Raw genomic sequence first — 15793 nt, 5'->3', positions numbered from 1 at the left:
AAAAAAAAAAGAGGGTCTTGATGGAAATATTTTTACTTGAAAGACTAGGGGAACCCAACTAATTTGTGTGTTGCTTGTAGGTCACAATTGTTTGATTTAAAAGTACTTGTTTTTCAGATACCTAAGGCCATATAGTACTGTACAAAAAAAAATGTGTTCCCTTACTTTCATTTGACATTGACGATAAATTCAAACATTTTCTGGCAGCATGAAAGGAGCAGTTTTGCCTTTTTAACTAAGGTAGTAGGTGGGCAAATCACCTGAGTGCTCCAGACATCAGTTTTCTTCACTACAAGACAAGATACTGGCTTAAATGATCCCTAAGGTCCCAGCAAGCTCTTAACCCCCACGAATCTATGCTTTTTCCCAGTAATGTTAACATGTACATTTTCCTTTCTTTTTCATATTCTCTAAATTGCCTTTAATGTGCATGTTTTGCTTTATAATAGAAAATAAATATTGAAAAGAAAAAGCAGAGACCAAATTTATGGGAGGGGGTGAGCTCCACATCCTTCAATTCCACCCCTGAGCAGAGACCAAATTTAAACATTTTGTCCTTTCTCAGATCCTGGATTCTGTGCAGAAAAAGTATTTCTGTGCTGGAAAAGTTGTTTGTTTACCTCTTTTGGATGTGTTAGCAATAATGAAAAAAGTGTACGGCATTGAACGTAATTCTGTGTTTCATATTTTCAGTTGCAGTACCTACCTCAGCTGACTAGCAGCAACGTCCTCCCAGCTTTGGATAACAAGAAGTACTACTATAACACCAAGAAACTTAACTACCATTTTCCAAACATTTAAAGAGCTTGGAGATGGATAACAAAAAAAGAATTGATCATTAATTTGAATAAAACATATATTTGATTGAAAGCAATCACAGTGTTGAAAAAAACATCAGGAGAAAACATAACTAACTGGGGGAGGCCACTTGGCAAGACGTGAAGGGAAATTCCAGAGGCAGTGTTCCATGCTTGACGATGGTGTCCAGAACAGAAAGGAAAAACTTCTTTGGATTTTCACTTTTATTTTTGTTGTATCTAAGTAGCTGAGCTTATGGACAGAATATAAACTATCTACTGCACTCGCCCATACCTCCAGCAAAATTAGAGATAAAAAAATTTATGCTTCAATTGCACCATATGCAACAAGTGAAAAAATGGATTACAGAATGCCCATATATGTTTCTTTGGATCTCTGTTGCTTTGAGTCCTATCTCCTGCCTTTTCAGATTTTCTCATCGTATTTAAGGAGAGTTAAGGTTCTTGAAACCAAAATGTTTAAAATTCCATTTCCTGCTTGCTCTAGCTCTTGATTTTTATATATTGAAACTTTTTTGAATATATGAGATGTTTAAAATATTTAAAATCATATGGATTATCATAAAAGACTATAATTTACATGCTTATATATTTAATGATATGTTTATAGACATTTCTTACATATACTTTGGTCTTTACCTTTAGTAAAGGATGCATCTTAGTCATTTTTGCAGGCAAGATGGATTTACTATAATCCATCTACACTTGTTCACCCAATTCCCCTTGCAAACAATGGCATGAAGCTTGGCAGCTGACCCAGGGGTAGAACAAGATCCACAGGCTTCACAGGAACTGGGCCTGCCAGCCTGAAAGTAATTAGTACTTCATTCTCTCCAGCTCAGCCTCAGACTTGGAGACAGAGATACTGGCAGGACTATAGTGATCTGGGTTTTGGAAGAAACTGCTTATGAGCTTTTACTTGGGTCATAAAAGACATAAGGTTATAAGCTGATGTTTTCCCTGAAATATCTTTTTACTGTGTATGTGTGTATATCTGTAGTGCACACACATATATATGTGTGTGTATATACCAACCTAACAACTAAAAGTTAACTAATAAGAAAATAGACCAAAATGATATTATTGAGAATTCCTAGCTTTGTACAGTGATACTTAAAATGACAATATATAACTAGCTTTGATTTGGCCTATTGCTCCTATTCAAAAAGCTTTTTCATCCTTGTCCCCTGGACACAAGGGCAATATGAAGATGATGTCTGCTTCTTATTGCTCAACCCCATTTTTGATTGATGTGCTGCTATTTCCTAGCAGTCCTCAGCCACGGTTTTTGAAGATGTATTTTACTGTATCTTCAAAACCTTTCTTCTGCATTCTCAGTTTACTGCTATGTTAATTTTCTTCATGAGAGCATTTGACCTTATTCACTTACTGTTAAGTAATCCACCAAATTCTGGCATCTGTTCAATAATTTTGGCTACCCCAGCCAGTTTAGTGATATCCTGAGGCTTCCTAATGTATGTAGCTTCTTGCATAGAGCTGATAGCAGGTTAAATACTAGTCACAGTATAATCTACTTCTTGTTATGTAGACTTGATTCAAATGACAAAGAAGGACATCCAGCTTCTGCTAATAGTTTACATTTTGTGTTTTTCCTTTTTTCCTTACCCCCAACTGTGTACCTGACGGGGCAGATGACTGTAACTCCCTAATTTATTCAGTAGTTTTAAGGAATACCATTCAGAGTAGAAAAGTAGCTCCAGACTAACCTGTGGTCAATCAGTTGCTTCATCACATAGTAATCAAACAAGGCTGAGATAGAAGTGGTCATTTGTTTCTAATGAGTTCTATTAAATATATGCTTATACTTAATTTAACCATATCTGTGATCTTTTCTTCAGCATGGAATCACCACTGTTTCACATGAGACTGTTCTACATCCTCATCATTTTTTTATTTACTATTTTCTGAGTTTTAAAATGACAGTGGCAATTATGTTAGTAAACAGTACATCATTTATGGTATGTGCTATCTACATAAGCTGGTTCCTAACACAACTAAAATTCATTTTTCTACTTTAATGCTGCATCACAGAAAGTGTTTATTTTAAAATTAACTCCAGTCAAGGTTATATTCAACAGATTAATATTCAAACCAAACATACAGAAATCCACAAACAAGTTGGCATATAAACAACAATAATAGAATCAGGACCATTTGAAGCAGATAAAAATAAAGATCTGTTTATACCTATTTATGATATTCTTTATCACTGCTTTCTAGATGTAAAGTGAATTTAGTGCTTATACTTCTTATGATGTCCCTTGAGCTCATGGGAAGTACTATCCAACATATATGAGGGAATACAAATTAGTTTCTAACTGACATGTTAAATTTTTCTGTTTGAAGCAGTTTTTTAATTTAAGCAGAAAGTAAGTATAGCTCTGCTGGCCTTCATCATTGTTTCCTCTGTTCTATTGCAATCAGCAAAGCTATTTAAATCCAGCCAGGTATTTATGTCTAGTTTTAATAAGACACTAGACTAAGCCTACAAAATAGACAAATTAGCCAGAAACTGTTCATTCAGAGAAAGGATGTATGGTATAAAGAGCACAGGAATGCAGGATCATGACAAATGCATGCGAATCCTGGGAAGCAATATGAATGCCCCAGCAACGTCTGACTACTTTGCATAATTGACTCCATCAGTGAATCTGAAATTTAGCTTTCAGTTTTTCATAATTGTATATTTATAGTAACATGCTTCAAAAACTTTAAAGTAAAATGTAACAAATTACTGTTAAAAATAAAGAATATCTGTGTTGTACATTTAAATCATTTTAAAGAACTCTTAAGTATCTACATCAAGAGATATTTATATAGGATTGATATAAAATAAGGAATATATAAGAATTAAAATGGTACCTGGTTTGCATTTTTCTTAAAATGATTTAATGTACCTAAATTCTCACTTCTAACTTAGTAACTTTAGTGAATCACATCTGAATGTTTATTTTCTACATGATGGACTCTGCTAGAATGTTGTGGTATAACATTCTTATAGTTCTGTTGATGTTTATGTAATATTTGTTGCTGTTTAGGATCAACAATTGCACATGATACTTTATATTGAAATAAGACACTTACTGAATATTACTATTTTACTTCAAGTCTAATTTTAGTTCCAGAGAAGGCAGTGATGTTTTAAAGACTTGGACAATTTTTTCTTTTTCTTTTATGCCAGGAAGATCACTTAAAAACAAATACTTGAGGTTTCTGGAAGAGAAATTTTTTAAAGTTAATTTAATTTGGCCTTTACTCATAGCATTAAAAATAAACTTGCTTTATTGACTTAAAAAAGCTACACACAGAATGTGTTCATATCATCCTACACTTTCAAAATGACTTTTAGAACGGTAGTCTTAGAGTACTACTTCAAATGAAATTCATGCTAGGCACTAAGCCAGACCTTGGACAGTTTAGTTGTTCTGAATTACATCAATAATGCTGCTGAATTCTTCCAAACATTTTATGTATATTATGGCATAGAACTCCTTTGTATGTTAAATATAAAATATGACATCACTCATGGTGATGATTTTTTGCATCTGACACTAAAAGCAAAAACAACTAAAGCAAAAATAAACAAGTGGGACTTGTTTCAATCAAATTGAAAATCTTATATACAGCAAAGGAAACCATCAACAAAATGAAAAGGCAACCTACTGAATGGGAGAAAATATTTGCAAATCATATATCTGATAAGGAACTAACATCCAAAATGTATAAAGAACTCATATGACTCAATAGGAAAACCCCCAAACAATCCAATTTTTAAAGTGGGCAAAATATCTGAATAGACATTTTTCCAAAGAAGACATACAGATGGAGAACAGGTACATGAAAAGATACTCTACATCATTATCAGGGAAATGCAAATCAAAACCACTATGAGATATCACCTCACACTGTTGTTAGAATGGCCATTATCAAAAAGACTAGAAATAAGTGTTGGTGAGGATGTAGAGAAAAGGGAGTCCTTGTGCACTGTTGGTGGGACTGTAAATTGGTGCAGTCATATGTAAAACAGCATGGAGGTTCCTCAAAAAATTAAAAACAGAACTACCATATGATCCAGCAATTCTACTTTTCAGTATTTACCTGAAGAAAACAAAAACACTAACTCGAAAAGGTATCTGTACCCCCATGTTCATTGCAGCATTATTTACAATAGTCAAGATACAGAAACAACCTAAGCGTCCGTTGATGGATTAGGTAAAGAAAATGTGGTATATGTATACAATGATGTAGTATTCAGCCATAAAAAAATGAAATTCTGCTTTGGCAACAACTTGGATGGACCTTGAGGGCGTTATGCTTAGTGAAATAAGTCAGAGAAAAACAAATATTGTATGATGTCTTATATGTGGAAGCTAAAAATAAATAAATAAGCAAGCTCATAGATACATAGAACAGATTGGTGGTTGCCAAAGGCACAGGGTGGGGAGTGGGAGAAATGGGTGAACGGTTTCATGTTTTTGTTCTTAGTTTAGGTAAATTGAATTTTAAAAATATGAATCTTAACCTAGGAAGGAAAAGAAATTGGGAAAGTTCTTAAAGGAACCAAGTGTGTATTAAAAGGTGAAGCTTTAAAGCCTCAACTAATGTAAGAGATAAACAATCTAGTACTTTTGGTTCTAATGTTTAAGATTTCTCAGACTTCTGTGGTGCTGAGGTTACTGGCAGAACATAGGGGAAATTAAAAATAGGGAGGAAGTATAATAGCTAGTGCTTATTGAAAGCTTTCTGTATTAGGAACCCTGCTAGGTGCTTTATGTAGGTCAATTTTTTAAAAAGATGCTCCCTAAAAAATGCAATACAACCATAACATATTAAGGGTGATAATTTAAACTTTTAAAATATTATAGCTGACAGTTAAGTCATTTTCATAAATTATATTTTTCAGAATTGAAAAAAAGAGACCACCTCTCAACTGTTTTAAATTCCGATTATTCACCTTAACATTATCAAGTTTCCATTTTGGCACTGACCACCTACCTTAAATGATGCAAAGCAATGACACCTTTGTCTGTGACATTCCCACATGAAATTATTTCCATTTCCAACATGCTTTTTTGTAAATTTTCAAGTTGACTAAGTCTCTCCAAGCAGTCATCCTCAATATAGTGACACTTGCATAGCCTTATTTTTTCAACATGCTGTAGGCCTTCTGGGGGAAAAAAAGTACAGTTTAAGAACCTGCTTTACCATTAAGATGATCAACTATCCTAGTTTGCCCAGAATTGTTCTAGTTTTAGGATTGAAAGTCCTAAGTCCTAGGAAACCTCTTAGCCCCAGGAAAACAGTAACGATTAGTCACCCTATTAACCATACAAGGTATTCACTATACAGGTTGTGCTGATGGACAGGGCCATTCTGCAGTCAGATGCCCAATGCACTGGAGGAAAGAAATGCCCACACAAGCAGAAGCTGTGTGGATATAATTATTTCTACATTCGTGAGCGTTTCTCAATGACAGAAGTTTGACAAAGAAAATTTGACAAACAAGGCCTTGAATTTTAAGTCAATAAAGCACAGAATAAAGGCATGTAGAGACAAGCTTAGTGCAGGGAGAAAGGAGAGGAAGGTATTTGTAACCTCTATTTAATTTAAAAATAAATATCATACGCAGGAAGAAACAAGCTGGATTGGACTGAAAAAGGCAAAAAAGGACACACCTATGACTATAATAGTGAGTCAACTGCAACCAAACGTCACTGCAAATCACCTGCATTTCCCATAACAAATGATAGGGGAGTTACCCATGTGATCAAATCCAATGCTCATGATACAAGAATCAGTGGCATCAATTGCCTGAATCTTGTATTTGTCCAGAGGGCCTGTTGGGAGGTGGTTGTAGTCCTTCTGCCACCTCTCCTGGCCGTGGTAGCGCACCAGAGCCCCACAGCGCAGCAGCCACTCGGACGCTGCCCTGTCAGGGCCAACATCCCGGATGCGTTCATGATCCACTCTGTTGGCAAGAGAACAAAAGCCGGTAGCTTTTACTGTAGTCACTAGCTTCTTAACTATGTTCACCAAAGTAAATACAGAATAGCAACCACTTTTCACTTCACATGATGAGGAGGGAGATAATATATTAGTGAAATCCATGTAAAGAAAACATTCGATGGCTCTACCTGCTACCTTTTTTGCTTTTGTTTTTGTTTTCAAGTGAACTCTGTCAAGGCATGTTATTCTTATGTGAGTTTATCAGGCAGACATTGAGTCTTCATTGATTCGTATGTAGCACAATAGCTTCACACCAGGAGGTACTCAGTATCTATGTTTTGAATGAATGACTACACTTGGTTATCATTTTTATTAATGACAAAAGATTAAAAAGGGAATAATTTTGAACCTTTGTTCAAATGAATGTCATTAAGTGATATTCATTAATTTTAACATATGCCCTTTTCTCTAGTTAGTGGTATTAATGCTATATTAAGCAACAAGGAGGTTAGTTTTGCCAGTTTCAAAATGATATTTCTAAGCATGCCACCAACTTTTTATTTATTTTATTTTATTTTTTAAAATAAATTTATATATTTATTTTTGGCTGTGTTGGGTCTTCGTTGCTGTATGCGGGCTTTCTCTAGTTGCGGCGAGCGGGGGCTACTCTTCATTGTGGTGTGCAGGCTTCTCATTGCGGTGGCTTCTCTTTGTTGCGGAGCACAGGCTCTGGGTGTGTGGGCTTCAGTAGTTGTGGCATGTGGGCTCAGTAGTTGTGGCTTGCGGGCTCTAGAGCGCAGGCTCAGTAGTTGTGGCACACGGGCTTAGTTGCTCCGTGGCATGTGGGATCTTCCCGGACCAGGGCTCGAACCCGTGTCCCCTTCATTAGCAGGCAGATTCTTAACCACTGCACCACCAGGGAAGTCCCCCAACCAACTTTTTAAAACCTTGATTTCCCTTGATAGTATTCAAAAGGTTAACTACATCCCTTAAGAAGCCATAGAATAAAATATTCTAAAATTACATTTACTGAGCTTTTCTGATTACAAAAGTAATAAATGTTCATTTCAGAAAACTTGAAAGGCATTGAAAGGATGAATAAGAATCACTTAAGTCCTGTAACCCAGACAGTTAATAGTCTGTAATCTATTTTTCTGATCTTTATTCAGTGCTTGTATGTTTTATTTGCTTTAAAAGAAAGTTAGGATCGTACTGCATGCACGACACGAAAAACATTTGAAACACAAGAAATAACCAAATTAGCTACTGGGAACTCATCAAGCTGTAACAATTCCCACGTTTCTTCACTTTAGTTAAACTTACTTATTAAACACTGCATTCAACCAGCCCCAGAAGTATCGGGAGTCACGTGACCTTGGGAGTTTCTTTAAGCCACAGAACTGCTGGGAAATTTTTCCAAACAGCATCATTTGATCTAGACACATAAAACAGTATTCATATTAGATCATCAGCTGGGAATCAGAGTCCCATACATACGGCAACTGACTTTACAACTTCAGAGTCAGTGCTCTTGTGCTGATAAAGCTGATGACTCACTTGCCACTCAATAGTTATTAAGCAAGTTACTCCTGTCTGTTTTTTGGTTGCTTTTGCTGCAAAAATGAGAGGCTGAATTGAATGGTCTCTATGGTTCCTTCCAGCTTGGACATTGTTCTTTCTACTTGTTCACTCCTCAATTGGAGTCAGCCTGCAGTGGTGCCACCTGGTGTCCATGCAGGCAGTGCATCTACAAATTTACTGAAACCAGCTCCAGTCCCAATCTACATTTCCAGTACCAAAATGACAAACTAAAATCACCTAAGGAGCAATGTGTCAAGATTAAGACACTTACGTCCAGAAAAGGAGAGGAGTCGTGGAAACAGATCTTCCTATCACAAGGCTGCAAGTAGTGTCCCCAGAACAGTGCAAAGCAAGAGCTGTACAGGGCAGCTGGGAAAGACTGGGCAAGTAACTTCACCTCTCTGACCCTTGGTTTTCTCATTTGTAAAATGAGATTATTTGCTCAGATGATTTCCAGCTGTAAAAACCCATAACTATGAGTTGAAAAGGCGATTTTGGAATTGGGTCTCAACCTGATTTATCTCAATTCAAGTTTCTCTGATAGTGTGCCAGGTGGGGAGAAAACAAAGATAAATGAAACATGGTCTCTGCCTTTGAAGAGCTGACAATTTAATGCAGGGTGGAGTGAGCTAAAACAAGTTACCAGGTAGTTAAAATAAATGATAGAACCTGGAAAAGACCTCAAACGAGTTAAAGACACACAAGGATTTCAATAGACAAAGATGCCAGGAAATTGTAGGTCAGGTGATAAGCTGAGGCAGGAACCTTTAAGGCATGTTGTAGTTCAGTTGGCACAGCACATGGGGGTCATGAGAAGAGGAGGGAGACAATGTACACAGTCACATCGGGAAGGGTCTCCCATGATCAGCCAGAAAGTTTGTCTTCTGCAGGTGGCTAGGAATCATTGAGACTTTAGCACAGAGCACTGGCATGGTTAGAACTATGCTTCAGGAATATTAAGACAGCAGCATCAAGATTGAGGGTCATTTAGAGATGAGGAAACTTAAGCCCTGATAATAAGTAACTTGCTGACACCCTAAATCCTTTCTGGAACAAGGTGGGGTATTAATAAATGCATGTGTTTAAAGGGACCTGTCCAATGTTTCATGGTTAATTGTTAGCAGTGCTGAAACTGGAACCTAGTTTTCTCTCTTATTAGTCCAGGGCTCTTTCCTCAGTCATTGGATGGTTCTAGAACTCAGGAAAAAGAAGAGGACTAGAAAGAGGCCTGAGTGGGAACTACCTTAGAGCTGAGGAAGTGCCCAAGGATGTTGGGTTGTAAAACAAAGAGAGCTGAGGTCTGAGGACAGAACCCTGGGGCCATCTACTAGCCTCTTTATCCCTTCTCCATCATCACTCTGCCTTCATTACTGCAAACTTCTCCCCCTGCTACTTCCTCCCACATTCTCAGCCCTTTCCAGCTTTTGGTTAAATCTCTCTCCACCTGTGCCCATCTCAGTAACTCCTTTGGCTGCCAACCTTGTTTACAAATCTGGGCTTTCCAGCTTCAACTCAGGCTGTTCCCTCCATTTACCATCCCTCCCCGCCCCCCAGAATCCTATGGAAATCTTCCCCAGCCTCAAGACTTTACTCAAATGCCATCTCCATCCATCCATTCATTCATGCAATAAATATTGAATGTCTGCTATACTTAGTGCAAGAGATTCAATGGCAAGACAGAAGCAAAACAAAACAACACAGGAGAGAGACCGAGAAAAACATGGTTCCTGTCCTCATAGAATGTGTAGTATATATACCATATATGTATAGATGACATATAAACAAATGAATAACATGCAACACGATGTCTTAATGGAGGTATGGACATGTTCTGTGAGAGCTTAGAGAAGGGAGTGAGGGATAGGCTTCATACTAGAGGTGTCTTCTGAGATGGGTCTCAAAGGATGATTAAGAGTTTCCAGTTAGGCAGAAAAAAGAAAAGTATGAAGGGCAAAAGAAAGAGCAAGAATCACATATTACTCATTTCCATTTTTCTTAGCACCTAGCACAGCACCATTCCCTAATGCAAGTTTAATAAATATTTGGCAATTAATAATCTTCAATGGGTGATACATTTTCATGCAGAAACCAAGGAAACTCATTAAGTGGGTAAATTAGAGAGGTTTGTGAAAATTGAAGTACTTTCACTTGATTCATTTTGGCCCACCTTGTATTTCTGCTTAAGGGAAAGATTAAACCAAATTTACTTCAGCTTATGATCTCTAAAAACATTAGATATTATATTTAAAATAATTTAAACATGAAAATTAAGTTTTTATTTAGCAATAAATTAAAAAAACTAATTGGTAGGTTTTTGCATTCTCAACTGCTACTTTGTTAATTGATATTAGGAATTTCAGATGAATTCAAGCAGCTACCTCTGAGAATGCTTTCTAGAGGGAAAGAGGAGACCTCTGGTGGTAAGTTGATGAATTTAGCTTTAATAAATTAAACAAGTGAAATGCAAGTTAAAAAATAACCACTACTAAATTACCGCTGTGATAAATAATTTAGGAATTAAAATTATTTTAAAAATTCTTCTTACTATCATAACACAGCTTAGAGCCATAAGTTTGTAACAGATGTTTCTAAAAGTTGCTATATGTTCACGACTTAGAGAAGACCAGACCTCTAATGTGTGACTCAAAATAGGATATGGAGAGTCCCCCAATTTGCATATAAACAAGTTTTTTTAAAAAAAATGGAAGTTCTTTTTTTACATATGAGACATAATTACTTAGGTGGGCTATTCAAAACGTTGGCTATTTTAGTGGTCAAAAAGACTGAACTAGCCAACTCGTTCTTGAGGGCAGTAAAAGTGTGAAGAGAGGGGTGGGTGATGTCAGAACTGGGGCATTTTTACTCCCCAAATTATAACCCCACTTCACTGCAAATTCATCCATTATTGATGCCAATTCTTATTCCTGAGGTGTCTAGAGTCTAGTGAAATAGAACAGCAGAGCAATTGCTTAGGAATGAGAAGCAAAGTTTCCAAAAGCCACTCTTAGGCTAATATTGCTTGACACTCATTGAACTAATTTCACATAGGTTCTGACCTAGATGGAAGATGAACACGAATTCTTAGCTGAGGAGGGTGGTGGCTAGAACACAAATGTCTCTAGCCAAAGACATTACAGGGTGAATGAATGTAAGGTGAGCTCTTGATGTGAGATTATCTAAATGAAACAAATTAATGTACAGTCAAGCCTAGGGGAGTAGGTAAGCAGAGAAAATTTTACAAAAAGAGCATGTGTATTTTGAGTTCTTTCACTTTGCTAAACTCAGAAGCACGTGCTCAAAATCACAGAGTAGTAAAAAAGTCACTATTCTGGGCTGACCCATGAAAGCCTGACCACAGACCCTAGAACTGTATAATTCTGTACTCAACCTAGTAACAAATCAACTACATCCCATGCAACGGTTAAAATAAAAAATAGTGATAGTACCAAAAGTTGGTGACACTGAAGAGGAACTGAACTGGATCACTCAACATTGCTGGTGGGAATGTAAAATGGTGCAGCCACTTTGGAAAACACTTTGGCAGTTTCTTACAAAAGTAAACATGTGCTTATCATATGACCCAGAAATTGGACTCTTAGGCATTTATCCCAGAAAAACAAAAACAGGCTCGCACAAAAAGCTGTACACTAATTTTCATAGCAGCTTTATTTGAAATAGCTAAAAACTAAAAGTAACTCAGATGTCCTTCAATGGGTGAATGGTTAAACATGCTGTGGTACATCCATACCATGAAATACTTCTCAGCAATTAGAATGAACTATCAATACATGCAACAATTTGGATGGATCTCAAGGGATTATGCTGAGTGAAAAAGTCAATTCCAGAAAATTACATACTGTATAATTCTGCTTATGTAACATTCTCGGCATGACAAAATTTTAGAAAGGGAGACTAGAACGGGGAAGAGGGTGCCCTGCAGGAGAGAAGTGTAGTTATAAAAGGACAACCGAGGGATCCTGGTGGTGATGGAACTGTGCTGTAGCTTGCCTGTGGTGGATACAAGAATCTACACATGGGGAATTCCCTGGTGGTTCAGTGGTTAGGACTCTAAGCTCTCACTGACAAGGGCTGGGGTTCAATCCCTGGTCGGGGCACTAAGATCCCAAAAGCCCGACGGCGCGGCCAAACAAAACAAAACAAAACCTGCACATGTGATAAAAACTATACAGACCTAAATACATGCACAAAGGTAAAACTGCAGTTATCTCAATAAGATCCATGGGCTGTGTCAATGTCAATTTCCTGGTTGAGTTATTGTTCTATTCTTTTACAAGATGTTACCATTGGGGAAGACGGGTAAAGGGTACACAGGATCTCTACTGTTTCTTACAACTGCATGGGAATCTACGATTAGCTTAAAACTAAAAAGTTGAACTAAAAAAATAACCATTTCTTATTTTTTCATTTGTGATGAACAAGCAGGCAACATTCCACATTATTTTCGCAAATAAAGAAAATATGTACAACTGTCCAGGTGATAAAACCAATATAAACATAATAAAAGCCATCATTTTATCGAGCACTTTACTGGGCTAACATCTGATGAGCCTTATCTCGTGTAATCCACATGAAGGAGATCCTGCTATTACTCCTAGTTCACAGAGAAGGGTCTGAGGCAAAGAGGTGAAGTGACTTCCCCAAGCTACCCGACTAATAACTGGAGCCAAATTCACACAGGCAAGAATAAGTCCTTCCAGCAATAAAGTTAAATGATTCTATTTTTGTTCAGCTGTCCTGACCCTAAAAATTAAAAAACTTCCATCAAGCAGAGAGAACAAATGTTAGTTAAACATGGTGATAAATGTTAGTTAGGCATGGTGATAAAGGATCACGTAATTTAACACAGGTTTTTCATACATTACATGGTCCACTTCCCTCATTTTACAGATAAACAGGGGTGAAGTGACCTGCACAGGTGAGTCGCTGTTCCCAGGCCCGCACAGCATATTTAAAAGTATATCTCGGTCCAGGATTTTTTAAAAAAGGAAATAGATTGCTAAATGATGTCAGAGACCGAGACGTCTGGTTCATTTAGGTGCTCAATATTTACAGGACCAACAAATGAATGAATGGCACGTCAGGAGCCACATATATGGAAGTCCAGAAGACTGCAGGCTATCAGGCGTTGCCATGACAGAGCCTCCGTCCGGAGAGGGCTAGGGCTGGACAGCGAGCGCCCCTCCAGTGGCCACTCCACTGGGTGGGAGCCGGGTTGGAGATCGCGGTGCCCTGAAAGGAGCCTCGAGCGACGCGGGGCGGGGCTGAGGGGGGCGGGGTTGAGAGGGGCGGAGCCTCGAGTGACGCGGGGCGGGGTCGAGAGGGGCGGGGCCTGGCGGGAGGAAGGGAGGCCGCTGGGCTTGCCCAAACGACAGTTTTCACCATAATCATCCCGACTTTCTTCCGCGGCCCCGAGTCCGCTCGGCGGTGAAGATCGAGGACGCCCGACTCGGTGGGCCAGATTTTCAGTCAGCCTAGCGATGGGAGAAGGGAAAGGGCAGAGGCTAACCACCACCCTAGACCCGCCCCACCCGGGGCCTAGCTCCTCTACTCACAGCGTCAAAAGGAGGGAGCAAGCTAGCGTCCCCAGCGTCTACGGCGGCGCCGGCTTGCCCTTCGCCCTCCGCCGCGCGAGTCCATTGGCCACTGGCGGCTGCTCTCACGTGGGGCGAAAGAGCGCCCCTCATTGGCCTCTGCCTGGGGGCGGGGCTAGAGAGCGCCTGGACCTGGGCAGAGTAGGGCTCAAGGGCCGGCTCCTGGGGCTTGAGGCAGGGGAGGAGGCGCAGGCGATGGTGCCAGCGCTACGTTACCTAGGCAGTGTCTGCGGACTGGCCCGCGGGGGGTTTCCCGGGGGCTTCTCCGCGGCGTGCGCGCCCGCGCCGGGGAAGCCCTGGCTGTTGTGCCAAGGTGGCCGCAGAGCCAGCACCAGGTGAGTAGCCGCTGGCCCGACTCCCCGCGGTCTGCGCTGCTTCTCTCAGAGGTGCCTCGTGCTGGACCTCTGCCCTTGCGCTACTTTCCTGTCCTCGGCGTGGGAGAGGGTCGGGATCCTGTGAATCCCGGGCTCCAACCTATGGTGCCAGGAGCTACCTGCTTGGATCATCTGTAGGTTTGTGGGCGAGAGGAAAAGAATAAGAAAGGCAGTGTTGGGTAGAGGTCAAGAACAGTTCTGGCTCTGAATACCACCCCACCACTTCCTATTCAACTCTGGGCGGGTTAGTTAAGCTCCTTAAAAGCTCAGTTGTGAATAGGATCCTAGTCTTTCGCGTTAAGTGGTCGTTTTGAGGATTAAAGGACCTAACACACTGTAAGCAATCAAATATGCTGTTTATTCGCTGGCCTTCCTGATGTTACTTGGAAGATCTAAAACCAGTCTTATATCAATCAGTTCCTGGTACACGCATGCTGCATAGAGTTGCCCCTGTGAGAAGCAGCTCAGTTAGTTGCTAATTAAACCCTGCAAAATTCAGCGCCCTGTGATTTGAAGTTTGGAGACCACATTCGCCACTACTGTTTTTCTCTGCTCTCTGTAGAGGGAATGGTTTATGCGAAGGTTTCAAAGCTGGAAAGGTCTTGGCTGTTTCGGGAACTAGAATGTGGGCAAGATGAGTGTGACTAGAGCTTAGCGGAGCAGAGATGGTGTGGAATGACATCGGAGAGGGGCTACATCACAGCACAGTTTCTGTTTTAAATACACGTGAAGTTTTATTCTAAGAGCACTGGGAGGCTTTTAAAGGGTTTTAAAGAAGTGATTAAATGTTGATGTTTCTGAAGTTGATTCTGGCTGCTGTGTATTAGTGGATTGGAGGGGGATTAGAGTGGGATAGGATTTGTGATTCATCGTGGGGGTTTGTAGACAGCTCTTTTGGGAACCTTTTTTTAAGGGAAGAAAGGTAAGGTTAGTGAAGGTTTTGTTTATACTTTTTATTTTTCCTTTTTATACTTTTTATTTTGAAATGATTATAGATCCATAGGAAGTTGCAAAAGAACAGAGAGCTCTCATGTACCCTTCTTCACCCAATTTACCCCAGCAACACCTTACATAACTGTAATAACAGTATCAAACCAGGAAATTGACATTAGCACAATCCACCGGCCTTATTCAGATTTTCATCAGTTTTAGAAGTTTTGCACTTGTTTGTTTTTTTAAATTGCTTTACTACTTATAGACCTTTATTCTATATAACATTTAGTATCTTAAAATATTATTTTGAAAATATTATTGAAATTAGGTAGATTTGGGGGAGATTTACTTCTTTATAATTTTGAGTTTTCCCATCCATGAACTTGGCATATCTTTTCATTTATGCATACTCATTTGTTACTTAAAGTTTATTTATTTGTTGATTTTTTTGGCTGCATTGGGTCTTCATTGCTGTGCAGGGGCTTTCTCTAGGTGCGGAGAGCAGGAG

The 15793-nt window shown here is 39.1% G+C and overlaps 3 protein-coding genes across 7 annotated transcripts in view; 2 read left to right on the top strand and 1 right to left on the bottom strand.

Annotated features, from left to right (window-relative positions):
• Window positions 1-2857, top strand: part of CDKL1 (cyclin dependent kinase like 1) — a 63070-nt gene extending 60213 nt beyond the window's left edge. For both annotated transcript variants that reach the window (XM_027111182.1, XM_027111184.1), the window contains exon 10: window positions 694-2857. In XM_027111182.1, the coding sequence (XP_026966983.1) occupies window positions 694-801 (108 nt within the window). In that variant the 3' untranslated portion in view covers window positions 802-2857. The remainder of the gene's footprint in view (window positions 1-693) is intronic.
• On the bottom strand, window positions 2858-14030 carry DMAC2L (distal membrane arm assembly component 2 like). 2 transcript variants are annotated; one of them, XM_027111187.1, is made up of 6 exons: window positions 13940-13955; window positions 13767-13858; window positions 8109-8220; window positions 6599-6807; window positions 5835-6006; window positions 2858-4052 (listed from the first exon to the last, which is right to left on the bottom strand). In XM_027111187.1, exons 3-6 carry the CDS (start codon window positions 8213-8215, stop codon window positions 3938-3940), a joined length of 603 nt encoding a protein of 200 aa, XP_026966988.1. In that variant the 5' UTR covers window positions 8216-8220; window positions 13767-13858; window positions 13940-13955; the 3' UTR covers window positions 2858-3937. The 2 variants fall into 2 exon arrangements, with proteins under 2 accessions (XP_026966988.1, XP_026966989.1); XM_027111188.1 differs by lacking the exon at window positions 13767-13858 and having other exon boundaries at window positions 13940-14030.
• L2HGDH (L-2-hydroxyglutarate dehydrogenase) overlaps window positions 13795-15793 on the top strand; it is a 51119-nt gene continuing 49120 nt past the window's right edge. For 2 of the 3 annotated variants that reach the window (XM_027111180.1, XM_027111181.1), the window contains exon 1: window positions 13795-14313. In XM_027111180.1, coding sequence (XP_026966981.1) covers window positions 13865-14313 — 449 coding nt within the window. In that variant the 5' untranslated portion in view covers window positions 13795-13864. The remainder of the gene's footprint in view (window positions 14314-15793) is intronic. The other variant, XM_027111179.1, reaches the window with a different exon arrangement.

Source organism: Aethalodelphis obliquidens, unplaced genomic scaffold (genome assembly GCF_003676395.1).
Source record: "Aethalodelphis obliquidens isolate GAN/ISIS:26980383/991018 unplaced genomic scaffold, ASM367639v1 scaffold10, whole genome shotgun sequence".
Classification (NCBI taxonomy): domain Eukaryota; kingdom Metazoa; phylum Chordata; class Mammalia; order Artiodactyla; family Delphinidae; genus Aethalodelphis; species Aethalodelphis obliquidens.
This window is presented reverse-complemented; position numbering and strand designations above follow the sequence as displayed.

Bases quoted from the DNA above. Each gene is read 5' to 3' on its own strand.
- DMAC2L (XM_027111188.1), bottom strand. From the start codon at position 8,215: ATGATGCTGTTTGGAAAAATTTCCCAGCAGTTCTGTGGCTTAAAGAAA. The intron at 6,007-6,598 runs GTAACTCCCCTA...TTTTTCCCCCAG, and splicing joins CATTGGATTTGATCACATGG to AAGGCCTACAGCATGTTGAA. The intron at 4,053-5,834 runs GTAGGTGGTCAG...TTTCTCTTCCAG, and splicing joins ATTGCTTTGCATCATTTAAG to AAACCTCAAGTATTTGTTTT.